The sequence below is a fragment of the Taeniopygia guttata genome, chromosome Z (genome assembly GCF_048771995.1).
Source record: "Taeniopygia guttata chromosome Z, bTaeGut7.mat, whole genome shotgun sequence".
Classification (NCBI taxonomy): domain Eukaryota; kingdom Metazoa; phylum Chordata; class Aves; order Passeriformes; family Estrildidae; genus Taeniopygia; species Taeniopygia guttata.
Genome location: NC_133063.1, coordinates 51776945 through 51804311, shown reverse-complemented (window position 1 = coordinate 51804311; position 27367 = coordinate 51776945). Strand labels below are relative to the sequence as shown.

Genomic DNA, 27367 nt, shown 5'->3' with positions numbered 1-27367 from the left:
GAGCTGCAGGTCTCAGTCAACACTGACCCTCATCTGCCCTGAAGTTACGCAATACAAGATCATCTTTAGGTATTTTGGAATACTTGCATTATGTTAACAGCAGCAGGTAACAGGCACAGGCTCTACAGAGAGATGGGTTCAACTGCGCTTCACATAAGTTTATTCTAAAGAAGTATCCAATCAAACTTTCGATATTTCAAGAATATTCTCCTGGAATATGGAGACATCACTACAGGAAGGAGCTGCAAATGCATAGAAGTGCTTAAGTAAAGCACATAGGCATCTACAGGACCACCGAGATGCCTTCAGCTCACATCCACAGAGCTGCAAAAATACAGCCCTTGCCTGTATCCCTTCCTCCCAGTTTAGGTTTTGTTCCCACTGAATTTGAACCTATTGCCTCCTCCACACTGCTTTGGCACCAGCAAAGGGGTCACTGAACACACACAAGAGACAGGCTTCCTGATCTCACTTCCCAGGCTTGGCCACATCCCAGCCCACAGCAGCTGTCTCTTGGCTGCTGCAGACACTCTGCTTCATCTCTGCAGCCCGGGGACACAGCGTGCTCTGACACCCTCGTCGGGAGCACACAGAGGCTCATCAGTGCTAATTACTGGGAGAGCCTAAGCAAACTGTGATGTCAGGGACTTTGGAGATTCCAGTTTCTAAGTGCAAGCAATTTTCTACTGAACACACACACAGAGAACTGAGTTCTTGCAGGAGCACCAGAATTTGAGCATACACTTTCACATACAGAATAAAATAAAATTCTATAGTAAACTACACCCAACTGTGAATGCTTCAGTAGGAAGTCTGAGGTGAAATGTAACCATATAAAATGTTAGCACCACTGCCTACACTCATTCTGCCATCAGTGAGCTTACAAGTGCAGAGGAGGACATAAAGTTGTATTTATTTATAATGATCTCTTTATGAGAAAAACAACAATTAGGTTAGGAGAGACTTCTTGGGGGTCATCTTGTTTAGCCTCACAGCCTAAGTAGGACCTCTGAAGTTAGATCAGTATGCTGAGGGCCTTGCACTGTCCTGCTTCAAGTACTTTGAAGATGAAGATCCTGTGTCTGCAGAAGAATGTTTTTCTTATGTTCATGTGAGTCATCTTTTCTTGCCATTTGTGAACCATTGCCACTTCCTACTTCCTATAAATACCTCTAAGAAGAAACTGGCTTGTCCATGAAAGCTCCTGTAGGTAACAACAAACAAAGCCAGTTTCTTCTATTTCCCTTGTTTATTGTGTGTTCCTACTCTCTACCCATCCTAGTGTCCCTCTGCTGGACTGCCTCCAGCTTGTCAGCAATATTTGCAAGTATTTATAAAGCTCTCCAGATTGCTCAATCCCACAAGAACACACTAGCTTAACAACAGTAATATAAATATTATGAATAAATTTTACAGATCCTTCATGATTCATTAAAGAAAATGATTGCAAGCAAAGTGGTAGATCTAGCCAGTAATTACCACACAGTACAGGGCAGTTTCTGTAGGTGCATTGTACAGTAAGATTAAAAAATAAAGCTTATGCAATAATACAACTATTAGGTAGAAAATGCCCCAAGGTATCTGGGTACTTACATCCAACCTGAAAGCATGTTGCGTGTAAGTACAGGGTTACAAATTTTGAGGCATAAGTACTTTCTTTTAGAATATCCCGTATCTGGCAAGCTCCCATATTTCTGTGAACTGAGAAGATTTTGATGTGCTTCTGAAAAATATTTCTGAAAAGTCTCATTAATCACTTTGTACGTGTAAGAATTGGAAACGCTTCTTGTGACTGAACACCAGTCAGTTTGTTTGAAGTGGTCTACAGTAATCCAACTCTTGGGAAACAAAAACTCATGAAAACTCCTCTAGCATAGTAAGGGCAGTTACCTTATCCTATGGTACTGTTCTGTAGATGTCACAAAGGGTTTTATGGATTTGTCAGGTCACAGTGACTTCTTCTTGTCACAAAGCCTAACTCCTCACTTTTCATTTTACAGAGAAACAATGAGAAAAGCAGAAACCATGTGGTACCAGTTGTGACATTCCCGAAGGACAACAGAAATGTATTTCTGACAGCGCTTGCCACTGCAAGCAGCAGGGCTGCCAACCTCATTCCCATATTCCTAATACCAAAACCACTGTCAACGGCTTTGGGGAAATTCAACTCCAGGTTTCCTGGAAGCATCCTTCCTCCCCAGAGTATTTCAGAAGGGCCAGTGGACAGCTGAGATGAATCAATACTGCCTGACACTCCTTATCCATATGACACCAGAAGTGCCACTCTACCCCCTTGGTCATGCAGTTATGGGTCAGTGCCCACCTGCACTTCAATGCTTATTCATGATCTGACTTCTCCAACTACATTTAAAAATAAATTTAAATCTCTTTCAGAGATAATAAATTTAAAAATTTAGTATTTTGGATTAGTCTACAAAGTCACAAAACATGCACTGAAAACACCGGTATTTATAAATTACTGCCTGTCTGATATGTAAAGGACTGTAGTCATCGTGTTGAGTGAGACTTGCAGAAACTTTGCAACGTAACTCCATATACTTATAAGTGTACTATTCTAAAATAATAAAACCACAACCACCACAAAAAAAACCCATAACAGAACAAAACCAACAACAACAGACCACTGAACCAAACCACAAGAAACCAAACCAAACCAAACCAAACCAAACCAAACCAAACCAAACCAAACCAAACCAAACCAAACCAAACCCCAAAAGTTTTCAAAATTAGCATTTGGAATTGAGGGCCTAAGTATGTTGAGATTGGTGCAAGTATATTTAAAGGCCAATAACAATTTCTATTAACTAGATATGGTCAATTACTGTATTCTTAACATCATCTGAAGTAATTAAAACACCAGCAGTATAGCAATAGCATTGCTAAAAGAAGGGAAAGAAAAATATTTTTTGCTTAATTTTGTATGCTGCTATGTTCTTTGTTTCTTCTACATGTACTGGTACAGTCATTAATATCTTTGCACCTGGTCTGCTTCCCATACACAACAATGTGATAACAGGAGAAAAAGGGGAAAAGAAAATGTGGATATTAAGCTGCTATAATGCTTCTCCATTTGCAGACAGGAGGAAAATGCTTAAATGTTTTAAGCATAATTTTGAAGACCAGTTATGGAAGCATCTCTTCTAACTCCTGTGCATTTCTGACAAATCTAAATAACAGATAAAAGATTGCCAGTGAAGAGAAACGGGGGCCATGTGCCTGATGTGCAACGTTACCTAAAAACCCACAACAGCTGCCCCATTTCCCTCCCTATCTTTACACAACAACTGTTGAACTCTCCTAACAACTCCCTGCTTCAGCTTCACATACTCCTTTCCTATCTGGCACAGCACCTTCTGCTATGATTTCTAAATGTCCTCTTGACACAACGCTTGTGCACGTACTGCTGCATCTGTTACTAATTAAGGGGGGATATTTAGGCTGGTTGGAGAATGACACTCTTTGGCAGAGAAAGGAAGCCTGCAAGTTAGAAACACCTTTTCACTCTATTCCTGTTAATTTTTATACACAGCAAAACAGAACGAAAAGAGACTGTGAACCCTCTACAGAAGGCCAGTATGTCTGTGCAGATTCAGGTTTCTTCCCAATTTACTGGAAATTTTTTTGTTTGTTTGTTTCCTTTGAACTCCGAGTATGATTGGCATTTTTCCACATACCTGTCCATGACCAACCTTTTCTATCAATTGTTGTAAAAACTCTGTCTAGGCTTTCAGAGACTGAACAAAAAAGTGAAATTGCCTAATTCAGCCAAAAACTATAGTATGGCACTGTAGAACAGAAACAGCAGATAAAATACCAACTTGTCAGGACATGTGCAGAGCAGAGAAGAAAGCATTTGTAGCCTACATTAGTTTAATTTGCAAACATTCTGGAGCAAACTATCAGGGTATTATTAATACTAATAAAAGTGTTATAGTAAATAAAAGTATGTTCTTGCCAATATTAAATGGTAAATATGGTGCTGCTAATACCACAACATACCCATATAGGACAAGTTCTTCAGAGTACTGCAACTATCATATTCAGTAAGATTGTACTTCATCTTGCAGGATTCCAATACCCATGAGTTACATAGAGATGTGGTCATTTAAGTCAGCAAAGGCATGACTAATTGAATTCAATTTTAGATACCTGTGATGTATACAGCACAGTCAGCACCCTTTACAATCAGTGGAGAGAAACAGGAGACATGTAAAATTGGATGGACATCAGCTTTATGATGAACTCAATCATGGTTGGAGCATGCCTGTCAGTCTTGTGTTACTGTCAATCTATCTTACTGTCAAAGCATCTCTAGATAAAGGTGTTGAAAATTTCCCTATTTACTTTTGGTACCCCGGTTAACTGAGTCTGTTTGTGACAATTTTTTAATTCAGGCAATAGGCAGGACAACTGAAGGAAATGCTTTGCAGGACCTACAGTTAAGGAAGAGCTGGTAGGGGATGTGAAGGTCTACAGCAGCTTCAGCTGTGGAGACCATGCTAGTTTTGGAACTGGTGAAGGCAATGAATGAGTTACTGTACTAGAAATTCTGGTTAGACATAAAAATTTGTGTTTTTGCCCCACAGTCAGGGTGGTCAAGGACAGGTTTGCCAGACTCTTTGTGGAACATTCAAAACTTGACAAAGCCCTGAGCAACCTGATTTAAGTTTAAAGTCAGCCCTGCATTCAGCAGGCAGGTGGACTAGAGACCTGAAGAGTTTTCTTTTGATTTAAATTATTCTGTGACTGAAAGTTTCTATAACTCGGAATGAGCCATATAGAACAGATGACTAACTGTTAACTAAGGAGGCTGTCATTCTTCAGTTTTATTGAATTCAGAAATTCAACTTTGGATGAAAACAGTAAAATCTGGAGATGTGGGGAAAAATTCTAGGGCTTTTCTGAATCAAGATTTTCTTAAACCTAATCACTCCAGACACATTTGAAGATTCAAGATAACTTTTTTCCCTGCTGGAAAAAAGGAACAAAGAATGATTAAATGCTGACAAAAATAAAATCAAAACAATCTTACATATTCTGCCACACTCTGCCCTTCTTGATGAGCCAGCATTTTGCAGCTTTCATTTATACAGTATTTACAGAGTGCCTCTGATTTCCACTTTCCTCATATTGTTGTTCTTACCCTTTCCCTCCCTTACTACAGCTCTTTTATGTATTTTTAGTCCATGTCAGCCATACTCTGCTGTTCAGTTCATTCTTGACTTGAACTGCAATCCTAAAAATTACTTTATTTACTCTCTCTCTCATGTGAAGACAAGAGATAAAGACATTCAGTTAAATACACAAAAAACATGCATATACACACACTTGCTGTTTCTGTTTCCATCTAGTGGACAAATGATGTTTAATTTGATCTAACCTTCCATATACTGGTCTGTTTATTTTAAGCAAAAGACCTCTACACAATTCACAGCCAAACCAAAAAATGGGCATTTGTAGAACAATGTATGAAATCTTACCAAAGAGTTTTCATCATGATAACATTTAGAAATAGGCCTCTCAGACATCTGGTGGCAAGACTAGGAAAATGATAGTTGCACATCTCTATAAATGCACCATAAGCATTTCCAACAGTATATCTTACTGTTTCCCTGGAACCTCTTATTCCACACAAAAGAAAGCAAATCTGTAAACCATTGCTTTAAATGCTTGTTCTTCTGTCAGTAAAAAATAGTGCCACTCATTAAGAAGGAAAAACTTTTAATGAGAATTTTAAGTCCTATTGACAAATGGAACAGCTTATCATGTCCAGGACAAATTTTATAAATCAAAAATTAGTGACAACTGGCAGAGATTTAGGGCTCAGTATCCTGACATAGAAAAAAACATCTCCAACTTCCATGAGAGTACTCCAAGCAGAGTCCCATTGTATTTGCTCATAAACCAGGGCAAGACATGATTTTAGACTGGACTGCTATTTAGAGAATCATCTTAATAAGGATCCTTAATTCTTACTAAAGCACAAATAAGACCCTAAAAAGAATTTGTTTGCTTTTTTCAGGAGGCAACCTAGCTCAAAGCATTAATGCATTTATGTTCTGTATCCCAGATTTCCAAAACACAGGAACGGATTCTTATACTGATTGTGGTGTGTACAGAACTCATGCACAGATCTCCAAATACTAATCAATACCAATTTTGCCTGTCTTTTTGTCATGTTGTTTTATGTTAAAAATACCTAGTTGCTACAAAATCCTTTATTCTACTAGAAAAGAAAAAACCTAAAATACTTTTTTTTTGCTTGAACATATTCTGCATTCAAATGCAGAAATAATATTTTAATAGCAGTATCAGCCTTCTTCATTTATCCCTCATTTTTCCAGAAAGTTTCATACTCAATTCACAGTTTTTAATTGCTCTGTTCATCCAGTATTTTCTCTTTTTGAAGTTCCATGTTGTACTCAATGAATGCTCCATACCATGGACCTGGCAGAATTGGTATCCTTCAGCACAGATCACCATTTCCCAAGTTTCCTCCTCTGAACCACTTAATAATGTTCATAGTTTTCTCTGATGAAGTAAAGTAAATCCAAGAAGTCCCTTTAATTCTTAGTGCTGTTGGGTGCAAAGAATTTTCAGCTCCGTGTAGAAGGAAAATAGTGTGTAACAGCCATACTCAATCATTTGAAAAGTAAATGTTCTGTCAGAAATTAATAGATTACCTGCACAGGACTATAACCTGCAAAACAGAGCAAGAGTGAAAAATCTACTCCCACAAGTATTTAAATAGAAAAGCAACATAAAATCAGCAAACTCTGAATTTCCTGTTCTTTCAGAACACAGGCAGTATTGGTCCTATCTTTCAACTTAATACATATCAAATGATGTAATTATCATTACAATTACTAGCAGAATATTGTTCTTTATAAGAATGGTCTGCTGTGTAGCTAGCTTTCAGACTCACCATTCATGACTTCTCCTTTTGTGTTATTCTTCTCTCTTATGTGGTATGCAACAATCTTTCAAGAAGCACTCTGCTGTGAGCATCAGCAGAGAGCACACTCTCATAAGTTCAGTATTACCAAATAGCACAACTCATACCACAAATTTTTTTCTTTGCACATTTTGCATATATTTTTCAGGTTTCAGGCAACATTTAAATCATTCTACCAATAAAGTACATTTGGTAAATAAGCTGTCAATACTTGATAGGATTCTTGTATCTCAGCAGACTGAAAGCTAATAAAATATAAAGAGTGTTACCAGTATTACAAACAAAATATCTCTACTTCATGCTTTCAGTGAGAGGAATAGTCTACGAAATTAAGCAAAACACAAAATTAAAAGACACATGAAAATGATTTTCTTCCACCCCTTCCCAAAACAACAGATATGACTTGCATACACAAGAATCTATGGATCTTCCCTTCCACTAACTAAAAGTCAGAACCAGATGTTCTCTATATTACCAAATTATAATCTATCAGTACAGCTCATCATTTAAAAACATCACTTTTATTACTAATATAATAGAAATATGCAAAAATCAGTAAAATGAGAAACCTGCCTCTTCATTGCTTCTCTGCCCAGTTGGCACATTCTCAGTCATCACAGTTCTGGAAAATCATTGTTTCTTTATATTGCTGTTTCCCTCAGCAGTTAAATGAAAATAATATTCACAAAACATGTTGTCATTCTGTATTAAATCTCTATTAAGTATTTTTATATTCTCAACTGCAAAGTCCTCTCTAAGAAGCATATACAGCAGTCATTTTCATCTCTATATATCGTTCTGCTACTATGTCTGCACTGCATATGAAGACACCAAGAGCTTCCCAAGGATCATTTATCACAACACACTCTACTACTACTACTACTAAAGTATTCCACTTATTTTGAATTAAGCTGTAGCACTAGCACAGTCTAAGGATTTGTTTTTAAATGACATTGTGTATTGCCTTGAATGAAGGACCAGGTCATAATCCTCCCATAGCAGTGGCCTGGTTAGATTGCTTTAAATTAACAGGCACTGCTAACAATTACTTGAAAACAGATAGTCCTGCTAGAAAAAAATGGTGATCCAAATTCTTTCCTGCCCCCGCCCCCCACCAACAAAACTGCTAAGGTTTTATTGATCTATTTATCTAACATTATTGTTAGCTCTACCTCTTGCTCTTAACATAAATGAGAAAACTGGAAAATAAGCCAACTACACTTATAAAACAGTACAAAGACTGAACATTGATGTCAATGACTGAATTTTTTCCACTTAATTCAAAACTACAGAATGAAAATCTGAATTTCATATGCAGCAGCAGGTTTGATACAATTTACTATGTTCTATCTTTGTCAGTAAACGGTTCAGCTGCTTATTCTTGAGGAGGAAGAAAAAAAAAAACCCAGCACAACACCCCACCCTTAATGTCTAATTCTCTAATCACACAAAATAAATACTCTAAAATCTAACAACATTAGATAGCCATGCCTAAAGCTTCTCCCTTAGGAAAGCTATTTTCAGTTCTCTTGCTACATGGGGCCAGCTTGCTGCCAACAGCATGTGTTCTTGGATGGGGCTGCAGTTTTTGAGGACGGATAAAGCCTCCTCAGCTGGAAAAACCTGGCTGTAGAAGGAACTATGGAAAAGAAACACTGAGTGCTGCCCATCCTTGTTCTGAAATGTTCTGAAATTTTTCTTCTTGTGTTTTTTTCCTGTGTTTGTTTTTGTTTTCTTGTTTTTTACTCTAACTGGAATGGGACTCATTTCATACCAAGAGCACAAGAGGAGCCAAGGACTCCCTCAAGCTGGCTACAGACTAGACAATTTCCAGTATTTTTTGTAGAAATAGCACAAATACCAGAATGGAGGAGAACATAACATAACAGGGGCTGTCCTTATTCTCTACTACATTTCTATTACTCCTGCTCAATGCCTGATTTTTCATCTGGGCGCAATGTTTTTAAACTCTAGCTTAAGGTTGGCAAACAAAACACCGAAAAGTAAGACTTCTAAGACCCTCACTCTTGTACAGTATTCTTTTAAAAATTGGCTGAGTAGTATTTGTCTCAATCAACTATTTTTGACTATGTTCCTCCAGTAAGCTTGTGTCAGATGAGGCATTGCTTGCTAATGATTTATTACCCAGGCATTTGCCTTCTAAAGACTTTCTGCAGCTCCTTAGCTGGTCCTTTATGGTTTAGTGGGCATCGACAAACTTCTTGTATTGCAAACTTCAGCATTTGCCTGCTTTGCTGAGTTGTTTACGAAAGCACAGAAAAGAACAGGTTCCTACACAAATGTCACCTCACGTCACTGACTCCTGCTCTCTGTTATCTAGCTGCCTGTCAATGCAAGTACTGCCTCCCCTGTACCTCTAAGGGATTAACTTTTCCCAACACAGATGTGAATGGTGACCCTCCTATTAATGGTTGCTTTGCAAGTATCTACTGTTTTGTGTCTGTACACTAATGACAATTCAAGATGAAAAAGAAATTCCAGTCAATTGCAATGAACCTATGATATTTCATACACTTTCCTGAACTGATGTACCGCCCCACTGAGCTTTGCTGATTTGGCACACTGCGCCTACTGCTTTTAGGGAAGAGCTGTGTCCTGGTTTCAGCTGGGATAGAGCTAGCTTTGCTCCTAGCAGCTGGTACAGTGCTGTGTTTTGGATTCGGTATGAAAATCACACTGTTGAAACAGTGATGTTTTCGTGGTCACTCGGTAGTGCTTATCCTATGTCATGGACATTTCACACAGGAGGCTCTGCATCTGGCCCACAAAATGTAATTTCTGGGACTTTGTAAGTTTTCTGAGCATTTTTATTCACTCATTCTGCAAGAAATTTTAAACTAAACTAACAGTCTCAGAAAATAACAGAAAAAGGAGAGACACTAATTCAGCAGGAAGACTGAATCCTGACGTGGGCAACAGTTGTGATCAAATACAGGACAAATCTGTCCTGGAAGTATGTATTTTAAACTTTCGATACTACTTCATCTTAGAGGAAGAAAGACAGATTTCAGTTTCAATAGCTTTCAACACACACCACTCTAAATACACCAAAAGTAATTAAATAAAAAAAGAGACAACATACAACTAGAAAAAAGTCCCTTACAGTAAGAAACCTCGCACAACACTGAATTGAAATGCTCAATATATATTTCTGTCTCCTCTAAAGAGATTTCATTTTCTGTATTTTGTGTTTTATGAACAACCAACTATTTTAAGCTGTTAAATTGCTGTGTGATTCACACTGATGATAAAAGCCAGCAGAACACATTTGAACTTTGCACACATCCATCTCTCCTTGTTTTTAATGGTTTAGAACAGCCCTAATGTATTTACACAGGTTAAGCAGCTTAAAAGCTGGAACACAGGAAACCTTTGGGCTAAGCTCAATATGATTAAAGTTCACAGTAATGGATGAAAAGAAATAGAACACACAACACACTACAACAACAACAAAAAATTCTATACAACTGTTTTGCAATCACTTTAAATGGCAGAATTTTATTGTTCAAAAACAACTAAGTACAGTTTTCTCACTTATTAAAAATACTTTTATCACAAAAAAATTTTAATATTTTGGCAAACAGATTAAATATTACATCTAGAATATGTCCCTATGTAGTACATTTGATGCTTTAAAGTAACCCATACACCTAAGAATCCATTTTCTCCAGTAAGGCACTTCACAAAATGAAGGAAAAATGAGGTAAATTAGAAATTCTTGTTGTGCTCATGGTTCTACAACTATCATGTGTCAAACATCTGTAATTGCATGCCAAGGAACTGAAAGCAGAGGTTTATCTACTTGGAAATCTATAAAGATTTTTTTTTATCTACTTGGAAATCTATAAAGATTTTTATCTATAAAGATATTTTAAGTGGCCCAAGTAACACAAATGCAAAATATTATGGTAGCTCATGAAAAATACAGATAGCAGTTAGTTAAGTAACCTTGACAACTTCAATATTGATATTTCACTGAAAAAGATTATTTCCAAGATCATGAAATCTTTTGTAGCTTGAACAGGTTCCTGTCTCGTTTATGCAATTCAGTTTAACTAATTATTAACATTTTTAAGAGAATCTAAAAATAGTGAAACTTTTATAAAATATGTTTTAAATTCACATTATTTTTGTAAGGTCTTTTCTTCATTAGTAAACTACTCAAGTCTAGGAAAAAGAGGTAATGAGCATCAGGTGGCCTACATGCAGAGGTGTTTAGCTTGGTACTCTCACTTTCAATATTACAGAATCTATTAGGTTGGAAAAGATCTCTGAGATAAGTCCAGCCTATGACTGAATACTACCTTGTCAACCAGACCACAGCACTGAGTGCCACTTTTAGTCTTAAACACCTCCAGGGATGGTGACGCCACCATGTCCCTGGGCAGTCCATCCCAATGTTCAATCATTCCTTCTGTGAAAAAATTCTTCGCAATGTCCAACATAAACCTACCCTGGTGCAGCTTGAGGCCATGAGATCTCTTCCTGTCACTGGTTGCCTGGGAGAAGAGAACAACCCCACCTGGCCACAACGTCCTTCCAGGAAGTTGTGGAGAGTGGTAAGGTTACCCCTGAGCCTCCTTTCCTCCAGGATAAACATCCCCAGATCCCTCAGCTGCTCCCCACAGCTGACCCTTCATCAGCTCTGCCACCCTTCTCTGGACTCACTCCAGCACCTCAAAGTCCTACTGGAAGTCTACATTGTCATATGTACATTCAATATAGCTAAAGTTTTTGTGAGCTCTCCCAGTTTAAAGAAAAATTGTCATTTAAGGAAATGCATGCACAGCAACAGTGTGACAATTAGATGTACATCATATCTCAAAATCCCACTAAGTACCTCTAGTCACCTGCAGTACCATAATAAATCATAATAATAATAAAATTAATCATAATCAAATTGAACTCATAGCATGTATAGTCTCTATTTCTTCAGACTTAAAAAAACCTTTCAAAACGAAAAAGGAGAAAAGCAGGGGAACAACTTAATAAATTACACAAAATCCAACAGTTAGGGGCTCATTAAGGCTCATGCTTCTGTGACAGCTGTGGCTTATCCTGTACTTAGGAAAAGACCTGCTGGTGGCTAAAGGTGCTCACGCACCAACATGAAAGTGCTAGACAGGAACAAGTGTTAGCTTGCTGTATCAAATGATGCTATAATTAACACTTATATTAATCTAGTCAGTATTTGGGTATGCAGAAGAAATTGGCAGGTTAGACTGTTTGGAAGGTAGGAAGGGAGCCAAGCATTGCACTCCACTGCTGGTGTTTCTTTCGTCTCACTAAAGGTGCCAAATTCACAGTCCAAAGCAAATGTGTGGCTCAGCCAGTGACAATGCAGCCTTTTCCATAACATTTCACCAATATGTTTGAATGTGCTTCATACAGATCTGCTTTGAAAGGACAATGGTACAGTGAGAGAAGTCCTTGTTTCTTGAGCCTAGTGATTCTATGCTGCTGCTTGCTAGCAAGTAGCTTGGCTCCAGTAGCAGACCTAAAAAAGGTCTGCTTAAAAAACTAAGCTGCTTAAAAGTAAGTCAAATTTAACTTGTCAACATGTATATCTAGAATTGAATAGAGCACATGCTTGTCCAAGTACTTTCTACAAGTACTTGCTGTCACATGTGCCATTGACATTGCCTTCTCTTGTCCAGCAGACACCTTGGTCACTACCTGCCATCAAGCATAGCTAGGTCACTTCTAGCTTCTCCAAACTTCAGTGATCTGAGGTGGGAATCTTCAAATCAAGTGCACATCTCACAGTGCAAGTATTTTAGAAAACCTCACACAGGACAATACAGCCTGAGTACAAGAAAAGCGGAAAATGGGTTTATCAGGAAAATGGGATTCAAAACACCATACTTTCTTCTTTGAAAAGCTCCAGAATTTGCATTTTTGTGTTTACATCATATTTATTCTGTGAGGAGAAGGGCTGGCAACAATTAAAGAAAAACTGAAAATTTCCTAAGACTGACTGTACCTTTCTGTCAGCTCTGAGCACACCAATGAAATGAAGGAACACTACAGGGTACTCTGGGCATGTCAGCACTGGAGCCGTCCCATAGGACAGAGTGTTCCAGGGGCAGTTGACGCTTCCAGAATCTTTAAAATGAAAAGCAACCTTTCATAATTCAGCTTGACCATGCTACACCAGGGAAGAAACATATATACACACTAACCTGCATATGCTGACCCACAGATGGAACAGTATATCTGAACACAAGCTCCATTCAGATATAAAAGCGTGGGCGGCCATTTCGGAGTTTCCCATGGCAACAATTAGTTATGGGCCCACATTAGCATAAATCCTTGCCTGTTGGAAGAAAAGCATAGTTTCTGCAAGCATGCAGATTTACTCAGAAAAATATATTCAATGGAGAACACTTCAGTGCTTTCTCTGCTTGCAGGTGGTGTCCCTTACCTCCTGACAAGCATACAGACACCTTTCCCTGCCTTGGCAAATGAGGCAGCCTGCCAACTTCATGAGCACTGGAAGAGGAGATACAATTTTCTATCATTTTGTTCTGCACAATAAATACAATGCTGTTGACAGAGGATATTGCATAACCGCAGCAATTTCATGCACCATACTATCTGATAAACTCAAACAGATTAAGAAGTTTATCCCTAATGTGCCTTCTCACTTTTCAGCTAGGGAGCCAGGACACAGATATTAATCAATTTTCCAAGGACACACAGGAATTTCTATGGCAAAGCCATATGCTGAAAACTTGTTTCATACCAGTGTCATTATTATAGAACTATTACTCTTGCTAAAGTCACAGGGATTTTGCCTTCTTTAGGACAAGTAAGTAAGTGGCTTTGGAAGTTCACCCATTTCTGCCAACATGCCTCAGCCTTATCTGCAGATCTCATCATTGCCACCTTATTTGCCTTTCTGCTGAGACTAGTGACAGGTATGTCTGTCACTGGCAATTCAGGTAAATGTTTCCCTCTAAGAAACAAAAAAAGTAGAAATTGTAATTTCACACCAATGAGGTGAAAACCACCCACATGAATAACAAAAAACCCCAACTAAATCCCCAGCTCATGCATGCCTTAGCACTGAAATAAACACTTGAGAGTTCAGGACAGCCAAAACATATCTACCCTCTAGCCATCTCAAATATGGAATAAATTTTACTCCTTATTTAATACCTAAGACTTGCCCTGATTAAAAGGAAGATTAATTTTTATGCATTTTTGTAAAAAAATAATGTCTTTCTAACATGCTGCATTTAAATGCTACAGTGCATTAACAACCAGGAAATGTTGTATATTATACAAGTTATGGCAGCTTTACCTCCAGTAACAACATGATGGATTCAGGGCTTTTCTAAAAGTAATTTGTTAGAAGACTACAGTAGCTTTTCATAAACTACAATTGAGTGCATGGCGGTATTCCCACAGCAATTAGAACAACATACAGAGGCCAGCTCTCTTTAGATCAAGGACTCCTACCAGTGTAAGCCATACACTATTTTAATGAGGTCCCATTTGCGTTCTCAAACAGGGTTAAGAGCCACATACTAAGGATAATATTCTGTTTCCTTTAGGGATAGCTATGACCTTGAGAAAAACAATGCTGTTTCTAGAAAGCTAGTGCTTGTTTCTAGAAAGCTAGTGCTTATATGTAGGTATCTTGGGATTACTGGAACTGTTAATTGTATTTCACACATCTTTGCAAGTTGCTGAAATGTGAAACCCATAAAGTGAAAAGCATTGAAATGATCATAAGTCATGTTTCTTGAGAAATTTCCGGGGGTATAATGAAATTAAATAGCAAGCCCTTAACTGTTGACACTTCTCTAAAACAGAAGAAAACAAAGCCTTATTCTCTTAAGAAAAAAATGTCCTTTTTGGCTTAGAAAATTGGAACAAAAAATAAGTTGAATTCCAGTGGTAACATGCTGTCACAACTGAAAAACAGCATTTAACAATTTACAATCAAGTCTTCTGTTATAATGCTAGACAATGCAGACCAAATGCTAACTCTGATAGATGTAATCCTTTCAGCCCTTCCTGTAACTAAAACTGCTGCTTGAGACAATTAGCTAGAAAAACTGGTGTAGTAGAGTATCAGGACCGCTGTACTGAGGGGATAAGATAACATGTTAGATTGGGAGTTCTGCAAGGAGAATATAGTTATTTTGAGATGGTCAGGTCTTCTGGAAAGAAACCCTCACCTCCTGCAGAACACCAACTGGAAGCTGTCATTCACTTATCTCAACAAAACATTCACAAGCTTGTACTACATGCAAACGTGCCAGATTCTGTAACGCATGTTCCTTCTGGTAAAAAACAAATGTTTCTTGATTAAGAGAGGGAAAAAAGGACAAGCCATTAAAAAAATCTACTTTAAACTATGAACACTGTTCACAGCCTTGGAAAAGTACATAGCATCAGCTATATGTTTTGGGCCACCACATGAAATTCTGATGGCTTTGTCTCTATTACTTATCTTAAAATGAAGTCTCTGTCAGGAGCGTTCTTGCAATATTATTACAAGTATATTTGTAGACAAGGATTTAACTCTACTTAACTGGCTTGGCTAAGAATGGGAGGTTAAATAGAGTCAGCTGTGACAGCTGGATAGCCTGAAAAGCTCCCAGTGCATCTTTTCTATAGAGCAAAATCTTGCCCTCTATATCTGTAAAGTATGGCATGATCCAGCCAGGACTTTAATTGAGTTCTGAAGGGCCCTAGGTGTGCTGAAAGGCATGTGACAAGAGTACAAGGAGATACCTTGGGTTTTTCTAATAAACTTCTACAGTTTCCTCTTGTGTAACAGCGACAAAATCAGAAAGGAAAGAAAATAAATTATTGATCTCACATCTATTTCACTACTTTTGGAGTTGCCCTAGATGCTTCTCTTTTTACGGCAAAGTGGCTTAACAGGTCTTCACAGCATGAAGGCTGTGAAGTTCTGAGTTCTGGAGCCAGGCAGAGATACCCTTGGGTAACAGGGCAATTTCAGATAAGACAGTCAAAGCTAACTCAACAAGTTACCAAGACCAAACATCCTCTACAAATCCACTGAAGAATCCACTGGAGAATGACACAGTTCACTAGAAAGTAAATTACATTGTTTATGTATACATGCCAGCATTTTTGACATTCTTCCCCAGTGTTTTATACCTCCCTTTTAATAAACCGTTCATATTTCCTTTGCCCTGTGAAATAAATGGGCTTAATTAAGTGGTGGAGAATAATCAGACCAGTGACTTACACTTCCAAACACCTCACTGGGACGAACCCCAAATATCACATAGACTATGACAGAAAATACTCTGTGTTATACTCCAACCTCAAACATTTCTGGTGCAGGAGCTCACTAGAAGAGACACAAGAACTTGAAAAGGCATTTATTTTCCTTGCCAAACCATGAACCACTAATAATTTCCATTCCGTTAATAATTACTTTTAACTTCCAGAAAACTATTTCACTGCAAGCAAAGATCAACTCAGGATATATACAAGGATTAAAAGAGATGGTTTGAATGAAAACCTATACAGTATTAAAACAGTAACTGTAGTTGACATCAGCATTTTTACTGAAGTAATTACATTGACTATTAACTACTTGATCACTAACAGCAAACAATAAATAGATCATGTTAACATTTATTGTTGTTACCTACATTTGCTTCCTTGACACTTCCAGTTTTCCTGTTAAAAGTAAATTACCACCTTATTCTTTGTTCAGTGTTACAGCTATGAGGAGACCAGACGCAAATTCAAAGGGCATAATGACATTACTTGTCAAATATTTACTATTTATTAAATACTATCTGTTTTTCCTGTTATACAGTGGGCATAGGTAGCAAACACAAAGTCTGTTTTAAAAGCAACATGATGCACATGGTGTTTTCCTGCCAGGCACATAATTGGTCTTGTTATTTTGTCTTTACAAAGTGCAATACAGAGGAGGGTTCAAGCAGATAGGGATTGATCCAAGTCAGTTTTCAAATTTGCTTCTGAAGTTTCTGGGTCAGCCCTAAAGCCAAGACTACGCATTTCTAGGGGAGTAATAAATAAACAAAATCCCAGACCAAATACAAAATAAATATATTTCCTTTCAGCATGTTTCTCTGAATATGCTCAGGGCACAGTTTGGGATATCCCACAGAAGACACACTTCTTAGTCTGGGTGAATCTGTGGCGTTTCCCTGGGCAGCCCCCACCCCACCATTCCAGCAGTGCCCAGTGCCCAGTGTTTGCTCACACGGCTGCGGGGCTCCAGAAGCCCCACTCACATCCCTCTCTGTCATTTCCTTGGCACCTTGCACAGCTGCACTGCTTTCCGTCCCGTCCTGCCACACAGCTCTGCCAGCAGAACAGACCTTGATTTAATTCCTCCCTGCACAATCTGTAGACAGGAGATACCCTTGGATGTGGGAGTTCATTTGTTCCTTTTTCCCCCTTTTGATTAATTGTTTAATCCATACAAGTCCTTCCATCTTATTCATGGTGGTTTCTTAAGGAACCTTTGCTTACAGTACTGTAACCAAGGGCTCTCACAAAATCCACATGGCAGGGAGTGAACAACTGTCTGTCTCCCCAACCAGGTTCATGAGAATGAATCACAGGACTGAATGGGCATTATGTATGGCTCTTTAGACAGTCCACCAACTTTATCAGACTACATTATGGCTTTTTGACACCCCTTTGTACCAAATGACTTAGTAGAAGACATTTAAGTATCTAAGTATTTATTTCAGTAAAAAAAAAAAAACAAAAAAAATCCCTGTACTTCTAAAAAAGAAAGTCTTCACTGCATTACGCAGAAAGAATTCAAAATCCCTAGCAGGGTGACAATCTGTTAGATGTTCTTCAGAAAACTGATCATTGCTGTTACTACTTGTTTATGCTTCTACAAAAGGTGAGAATAGCAAGCAAAGTAGAGAAACCTCTATCTTGTTAAGTAGCAGGACGTGTTCCAGGTTCAGAAGCTCGAGAGTCCTACTCATAGTTTGCAGCTGCCTCTCACCTACTGCATCATTTTTCCACAGTTCATTCTGGGCACCTCTCCAGTAGTACAGAAGGGACACATTATGCCAGGTACTTTAATTCTGCAAGGGGAACCTTGCTACAAACTTGTGGAGGGTCACACCACAGCCAAGCTCCTCAGTGGTATCTCACTCCCATTGCCCTTTCCATCCTCTGAAGTTGATCATCACGTGGGTACCAGTGTAGTGTGCCAGTGTGTAACAAGGAAGACTAGGGCAGCTGCCAGAGTTAGAAACAGGGAAGTCTCTGGAGCCCAAGTAACCAAAAATTCCTCAAGACTGGAATTAGGCATGCTTCAGATGGTGGGTCCAGTTCCAAAACTACCCAGCTGTGCTGAAAGTTCTGTTGCAACCATGAAAATAATTTGATTTTGCTGCAGGTGGTGGCCAGTGCAAAGCTTTCAGTCACTTTGTGTGACTCAAGAATGGCCTCTTGCAAACTCCTGCTCTGGAGGGTTTCTCGTTCACTTCTGATCCCTCGGAATGGTTGAGGGGGAACACCCAGTTGTGCCAAAATATTGCTGAGGTGCAGACAATACTCTTTCATTTATACTGATAGAAACCAGGTCTGTTCAATTACAGCTCTCCAAATTCCAGCCACACTTTTACTCAGTTTCCAGTACAATCCCCACTGTCACAGCATGGAAAGGGAATGTGCAACATTGCTAAGTCTCCTAATTGTAAAAACCTCTTGTGTTTTAAACCAGGTAGTGCAATAACTGCAATTGTTTATTTTATAATTACTGCACAATTGTTTAAATTAATGAAAAAGTCACCCCTTTTCATGAGCATTTCATTATATACTATGAACATGCAGCAACTAGAGGTTCTTTTTCATGTTAAAGATGAGTGGTATTGAACGAAATTTTCTCTGTGTGTACTTTACTGTATGGAACAATTCATTATAACTCAAATACAGACCAGTGTTTATTTGCTAGATATACTTTTCCTTCCCCTGGTTCAGTTAGTTTATTAACTACATTTATTTGGCTAGCGTAGTACACACTGTTTCTCTAATTCACATTAAATACACAATTACATTTAAAATACAAAGTGGAGTTAAAGATTGTAACTAGGAATTTTCTCACTTGTTAGGCACTTAGATAGTGCCAACAAACTGCTGTGCAAGGTTTTGCATAATTTCCATCATCTAATCTTCCCCCATAAATACACAGGCTTCACTGCATGTGTGGGTAAAAGTTCCTGTTTCAAACTGGCCTCGCTCCTCTGAAAGCAAGTCACAAGTGGCACCAGCAGTCAGTGATTCTGGGTGCAGCTCTGTCTTGGTAGAGGAGGAGCAGTTCCGGTTCACAGGAGGATCAGTGAGCATGTTAGTGGTTAGGCTGCAGTCTGTAAGTCTGCTTGGGAGACCAAAGACCTGCTGGGATCACAAGATTTGCCACCGGGAGGGAGGAAGACTGACCTCTCCTTCTGACTACACTAGGCACTAACCACTGATGAGTTGCTTCTTCCACGTTCTAATTCTTCCAAGTTGCCTCAAAACACAGCAAGCAGAGGACAGCAAATTGGCAACTCTGTGTCTAACAGAGAAGAAAATATAATAGCAACAAAAGAGCAATGAAGGAAATACACACAATAGCAGGAGTATTAAGGATGACAGAGGTAACTAGATGGGGAAATTTTGGCATGTATGTTATTTTACAGGGTGTCTGATTGAAGCTGATTGTCCATGAAGTGTTTTTGGCAGGCTTGTGGGTGAAGATATTCCAAGGTTTGAAAATCTTCAGTAAATGGTGGAGTCACAGATATGGTTTGAAAGACAGAACAAAGGAGACAAGTTTCTGCATCTCAGGTTAGTATTTAAACTATTTGATCTACTCAGATGCAAACCTAAACACAGACATTTTGGGGCACAATTTCAGGTTTCAAATACCTTAAAATGTCTTTTATTTTCTGAGTTTTCTTATAAAATATAGCCCTGATTTTCAGCATGTGTTTTCCACATTTAGAAATCCCAAATAGTTTTCTGTAAAAGGCAAAGTGAAATCCTTTTTTCTCCATGAGATACTGTCACACAGGCCCAGACAAATGGTTTACCTGAATTATATACTACTGGTTAGGAAGCAAGAGTGGTAAAAGTAACTCAGAAGTGCACTTCCTTGGCCTTCCCTTGGATTTTTCTGCTAGTCATCAAAGCAATCCTTAATCTCAATGGAAAGTGATGATGGAAATACTATTTTTCTGTCTGCCAAAATGAATCTTCAGCTGAAATAGCTTAGCCAGATCACAGTGGTATAACTTATGCTTCTCTGTGCCAAGGTTTCTGATTCTGTCTCTTGGAATGCGTCTGTAGCAATTTCTTCTACATAATGGAACAATTTCTTACTTAGAAAAACTTAAAAAAAAAAGGCAAGGAAAGGCTTTGTTATCAGGTGGAAGTTTTGAACGTGCCTTCTCAACAGTTTTGCCCCCATCCATGTACACCAGGATGCATCAATCACACTGATCAGGATTTTAGCTTCTCAGATTTTACTGCCAGCTCTGCTTTGGATTTGTGTTCCACATCTAGCTGCATTTAACTGAGAAAACAGGCAAAACACAGAAAGGCCATAGGAAAGATGAACCAAACTAAAATAATCAAGAAGAGAAAATGACCACTATGAACAAATGACTACCAACTGTATTGTGGCACTACTATTTACCAAGATAAGGCACGAATGTTTGTAGCTTAAGCTTAAGGAGGATTCTGTCCTTTGTCCCTTCATAACAAGATAAGGATTGCAATATAACCAAATAAGTTTAATCCCTGTGATTATGAAAGAAGTTATTTAAAAAACCCCCAACAAATACTTGAGAAATGGTTTGTCACTGACTGCATCTTATAAAATTTGAGTTCACCTAAATCACAAAATATGTTTACAGACAAGACCATTTTTCTGAATGGTTAAGGCCAGGTATCTCCTGACATCATGAACTGAAGGACAAATTTCCCTGTCCTAGAAGAGAATATGCTGCCATTCAAAGGTGTCTTTCTGCTTAATCTAATTCTAACAATTCTTTCATATGTCACAAAAGCGTTTAGAAAACATGTGTCTGCTACTAAACTTCATGGTGACAGAAAGATCCCACGTGCTTTCCCATCAATCCAGTGAGAAGACCCCTGTAGCAGAAAACCTACAGTATGTGGTTGAGCAGCTATGACACTACCCAGAAGAAAGCAAGCAGAATGATGCAGTTGAAACAAGTCAGCTGCAAAGATGAGGCTCAGTTCAAAATAAAAACACCTAAATTTAGCTCCCTTTATGCCACATAGGGCAATATATATCTCTATCTATCTCAGACTGCCTAGAATACTATGCCTGCCTTCCAGCTTCTGCTTAAAAGGCACAGGTGTGCTATCTACAAGTTTTTGCAGACTTTTTGAGTACCTAGAGGATATCCCTGTGATGAATCTTATTCTTAGGTGTCCAAGCTCCCAATAGTCAACAGAGAGGTAGTCAAAACATGCCCTGGAACATAGAGTAGTTGATAGAGTTGATTTAATTGCGTGAAAAGACATGGTCATTTATGTGTCAGATACCTGGACATAAGATTTTTAAGAGAGCTCTGTAAGCTTCTGACCAGGAAGATACAGATGTCCTGAAGGTCTGCTGGTATGATTGGGAGCCCTGCACACAAATCTTGGCTGCTCAGGCACGCCTTTACTGACACTGAAGTCCTACGCATGAGTTATGGTTTCAATCTCCAGTTCTGCCGCTGGAGCGCTGATACCCAGTGCACACATATATTTAGGTGGTTTATCATCAATATGTAATGCACACAAAGAATCAAAGTACAACAATGGACACCAGTAAAACAAAAGGATATTGCGATGGAAATAAAAATTGCACTGTATTTGTTTCAGAAAGGAAAATAACTAAGTATATTTCTTAAATAAAAGTTATGCAAATAGAATATTTAAGCATAGCAGATTCAGAAAATATTTTTATAAGTTGTGATGGAAAAAGATAAATATATTTTTCAAATCCAATTAGATAAAATTAAAAATATTTTAAGGCAATAATTTTAATTGCTCTTTAAATTGTCATTGTACAAAATCAGCTCACTCAAAATTATTTTTCTTGTACTATAATTAAATATGAATGCCTTTTTAAAGCTGTTTCATAGCTTTTTAACATAACTGTAACAGTAAAAATTATTTTTCTTGTGCTATAATTAAATATGAATGCCTTTCTAAAGCAGTTTCAGAGCTTTTTAACATAACTGTAATAGTCTGAAATGAATATTGATCTAGCATAAAAATATGGTAAAACACATTTCTTTTTTTTACTCTGAAGAAATTAATTTTGGAGCTTCTTGAGCTTATGTATTGTTTTATTAACTGGGACTAGTTCCCAGTTTATTTTTCTATGTCCTTATTTGACTTATACCCATGAGTCGTAGAGAAGTAACATGCAAACAATATCACAACTTTCATTTTGCTTCCTAAACATATTTCAGACTGTGTCTAGAGCAATTCCCCTCAACTGCTTCTGATATCAGCAGGTATAGTAAACCAAAGTACCTTGGTGAATTCTGGATATGGTTTTGAAATAACACAGTTACATTAATGTAAAATCTGGAATATAAACTGTGTATTTATATGCAAATATAAGCCTTTTTATGTTTTCTGAACTACAGTTAATACTGCACAGATGTATGTCTGCTGATGAGGCAATACTCTTCCTTGTTTATGTATCTAATTAACTAAATTAAACTAAAATGTCAAAATCACACAATTATGCATCTTCAAAACAGACTAGAAGCCTAGTTCTGCTGACAAAAATGTCTTAATCCACTGTGAAAATGGCTCTTATTACTTCCAATCCTTAAGGCCCAAAACCCATTTACCTATGGCAATCATGCACCTATTAGAGATTACCTTCTTGTTATTGCAGCCTTTACTTTCTTTCTACCACTGCCTCTTATCACTGTACATCAGGCAGCTCAAGGGTCAGCAACACTGGTGAAAGGCTGCAAGTCCCAGACCTGCTCTGCCCTGAATTACAGCCAAAGACCGAGGGCAGTGGGCATGCCTTGTCACTTTGAGCATCACCCTCTCACAGCATCCCTATCACTTCATGCCAGCTGCAGTCTCAGTTTAGGGAGCTGGAAGCCAGCTTCTTCACAAGAGGAGAGCATGAAAAACAAGCTAAATCAATAGAAAGCCTCTCATAAAACTGGATACCAGCCTGGAGACAGCAAAGAGGTGACTAAATGTCCAATATCTGGTCTCAAATGTTGTGCCGTTGCCTGGCCCACTGCTGGCCTCACACCCTTGGTCCTGCCAGAAGGAAACTTGTATGGGATTTCACTCTGTCTAGGGTAGATCTGACTCCAAGCCACAAAGCCGGCTCAAAGCACTCTCTTGTAAAGCTGAACTTATGCTTTGTTTATTTTCAAGACGTGAAAGCATCTCATGTACAAATTTATATTACGCTGTTTCAGTACTGGGCTTTGGTACAAGCCTACCAAGCATATGTAGTTTTTATCTCTTCTGCTGCCAGAAGAAATAGAACTACTGAAGTGAATTTTTTAGGGGACCATAACACCACAGATCCAGTCACCAGGCAATATATCAGATATAGTACAAGTATAGAGTACATTTAATTAAGTTTATACAAAAGTGTCAGCAAGACTGTGCTGGGCAGAGCACTTTAAGATTGTCAGGATTCATGATCTGAGTGGGGCTGGATCCCCATGAGAACTTTGGTTGATACGAGCACATTCACATGGGAGGAAAAAAACCAAACATGTAATAAACAGATTTCATCTAATACTCTGTCCTAAATCACAAAAGAACAGCAAACAGATGTTCTTTCATACTGTTATCTCAAATACTTCTTGTCAATTGATACTTCCTTCTCTGACATTCTCACCTGAGCACATGCCCAAAGAATTAGAAGCAATTTAATCATTAGCAATCACTAAACAAAGTGATTCCCTTCACACACACCATCTTTAATAGCACAACAAATCAGGACATAAATATTTAGTACTGTGTCTTGTATTTAAGCACAGAAACAATCAAAATATTCTTAATTTTTTGGTTCTGAAGGTAATCTCATGGAAGTTACTATTTCATCAGCATAGACAAAGTCACACAAAGATGATGCTGCGGTCAAGTTTTATTTATAACACAGATTTTTCCTGCAGTTAGGACATCTGGACCACAGCTCATCTGCCAAGGATCATATAATCCTCATGTGCTCTTAAAACTCAAGAGAAATCAGTTAGTCCAGTAGACTGCCCTAGGGATTATTTTTGACTGTTGAATGAGTCTACTGTAAAATGCAGACATGGCGGGGGAAAGGATCAAGTCAGGACACATTAATTTTTGTTCTACTGACCATTCCGTGGCGGCAATGAATAGGAGCTGGTACATGTGGATATGTTTGGTAAATGTTAAAGAAAAAGCCTTAACTAGCAGTCTTACAGATTCTCTTTCTGATAACACAGAGGACAAGCATTTGAGTCACACACGTGGAAGTAAATAAACAGAAACTTATGTTTTCTCTGTTCAAACTTTGTTAATAAACAGAATGAACTTTATAGAAGAATTGTCTGAGAACTAATCACCTGAGTTTTAATTATTTCCTATTTCAGCTTAATGTCTCCATTAACATCAAAGTAACACCCCATATGCCTCACCAGTTTTTCAATGTATACAAGTTACCTAGAAATTCAAAGTACACAACTCCAAGAAAATGGAACAGCATGAAGACAAAGAGCTACGGTTATACTTTTAAAATGTAAGCCAGTTGCAACTACAGGCAACTAACTGTGTCATCGCCTTTTGGCTTACTACCATATTTTAAATCTAGCACTAGAAAGGCTGATTAAACATGACTTGCAAGTCTATACATGTTTAATTTGCATTCAGTGAAACTAAAGTATGGACCTAAAAAAAAAATCCTGAGACTTCGGAAATTTTCATTGAAAATTGTATCACTTTATTTAGAGTTAGCTGTGGAAGCTGTTTTTATCCCACTTTACAAAAAATTCTTGACAAACTGCCCTGTCTGACTTGCTCTGCTAACACAGATTTTGATTAGGATGTCAGGAGGGGCACCTGTTTAAAGAGCTGCAGCTGCTCTGTAGCTTTGGGAAAAGCAGTGACACGTCTGCATAAAATTAGTTATTATGGGAAGCTCTTACTTCTATCTGTTCTGAAAACCAGAACAGCACAGAGCCAACCAGGTTGAGCTGCACTTCTTTAAATAATTAGATCACAGCAAGCATAAGCAGATCAATCTGACACAACATGCAAGTCCCATTAGAGTTCATGCATTTCATTAAATGAGTTAAAGACCAGTCCCAGCTGGCTGGTTGAGGGTACACATTCTCTTGAAATCTCATAATCTCTACCTAAGAATTACTAAGTTTATTTCTTATGGAACTTGTTCCTATTGGCCTGAGATTCAAAGCATGCGGTCTTGAAATGCTTATTCTGTATGTCCAAATACTTAGTCCTATACTTGTACTAAGTCCTATATTTAAGATATGAATATACTAAACTTAAAATATGAATATGCTAGAAGACTTGTTTAGGAAAAAAACACTAGTTCACATAAAAAAATGAACCCCATACAACTCTTTCATAACTTCAGTACCCACACAAATAAAATCCAGATGTGTAACAGCAATGTTGATACATTTTGCTTATACATCAGAAACTGTCTATGAAATTCACCTTCATTCTGCAACATGTCCCAGCCTCAACCACTATATTTAAAAAAAGATTAATTGATGCATTTGTCACATTAGATACCTGGGTTACTACAATCTAGAAAGTTGCACATTCATTAAAAATTCAATATAAAAACACTGTTTATATAAAGCTACATATTTATACATCTACACACACAAAGGCATGGGAAGGCATCATAAAACTTACCATCATCTGCAGAAAGTGAGTCATTTGCACAGATCAGTGCCAAAGTAAACAGCAGATGCCAAAGATCCATACTCCTAACTCTGTAATAACAAAAGACAATAAGAGAGTTTCTTTACAAGCAAATACTAATATGATACGACATTTAAGCTATTGTCTAGTTTTATTGAATTTTTGATTGGATTTAAACCAGAAGTACATTTAGTTTATTGTTTATTACCTCATAAAGTAATACATCATCTTGCCATCTAGAACAGATAGTAAAAACTGTATTTACAAGACAAGCAGCTTATGTGTCTCTAGTCCATTAAACACAGAGGGAGGAAAAATCAAGTATTGTAAATTGATAGACTGCATCTACAAATGACTTTAAAACCTCCAAGAATGCAAACACTTACAATCCTAGCATAAACCAGCAAGCCTTTACAACTTCCCCAAAAAAACACATCCTCGTTTTCCTTAATTCACTTCTGCCACACATGCACACACATCATACAACCCTACCACACAATCCTGTTTTGAGGTTCTACTTTGCTCTTGCCATTATCAGCAGCATCTGGTAACAATGGTGAAGGGCAGCAGCTGCTCTATGCTGGACTTGCAGATTGTGCAGACTTCTACACAAGATGTTACCTTGCTCCCAAAAATCTCATGAGGTTTCCGTAGGAAGTATGGGGAAAACACTCATACCATGGATGTTTATCTGACTATTTACAGCCATGGAGATTACCAGAGACCTTCAAAACTAAAGCTGCAACATACATGCTAAAATGAGCATGGATGTTTAAGCAAGTCAGGCAGCATTTTTTTGTTCTGTGGCACCAAACTAGCACGATACACTAACACCTTGTTCAGAGAGGCAGGAGAGAGAGAATAGCTCCACTTCCACATCTGACTGTAAATTGGTATCACAGATCTTGAGTCTACAGTGGACTGTTTTCATTTAGAGATTTTCTTTCTTTATCCAACAGGAGATTGAATCGCAAGTGTCCAAACAACCAAGCCAACTAATGAGTAACAATCCCTAAGTAGATATTATCAAGTAACAATTCATGCTATCAAATCTGGTTGTCAAAAACTAGTCAGTTTCTTAGTACAGTTATCACAGTTTGAATTAGGTTAAAGACCATAAAACACAAGAATGCAGAGTACATAAAACTATAGCAATGCTGAATTTAAAAGGTAATTCCCTCAATTTTCTTACGCTAAGAGAACAGAAGGAATTATGATACAGAAAAAAAACCAAAACTGTTTCCAACTCCAGATTTCTCATTTATGCTGTTTCGTACAAAACTTGAAAATCAGAAGGTATTTTCTTACATTCTCCTTAAAGTGCTCAATAATTCTCATGTTTCAGCCTCAATATAAGTGGCATGTACTCAAAATGCTCTAGACTAGCAGACTCTAAGTCAGACCTACAAAGGCAAGCCAGGAAAAGCTCCCCACCTCACACACATCAGGTCT

General features: G+C 38.0%; 1 protein-coding gene across 6 annotated transcripts in view; it reads right to left on the bottom strand.

Annotated features, from left to right (window-relative positions):
* GHR (growth hormone receptor) overlaps positions 1 to 27367 on the bottom strand; it is a 147890-nt gene that overhangs the window by 35675 nt on the left and 84848 nt on the right. For all 6 annotated transcript variants that reach the window (XM_072921681.1, XM_072921680.1, XM_030257950.4 and 3 more), the window contains one exon: positions 25907 to 25986. In XM_072921681.1, coding sequence (XP_072777782.1) covers positions 25907 to 25976 — 70 coding nt within the window. In that variant the 5' untranslated portion in view covers positions 25977 to 25986. The remainder of the gene's footprint in view (positions 1 to 25906; positions 25987 to 27367) is intronic.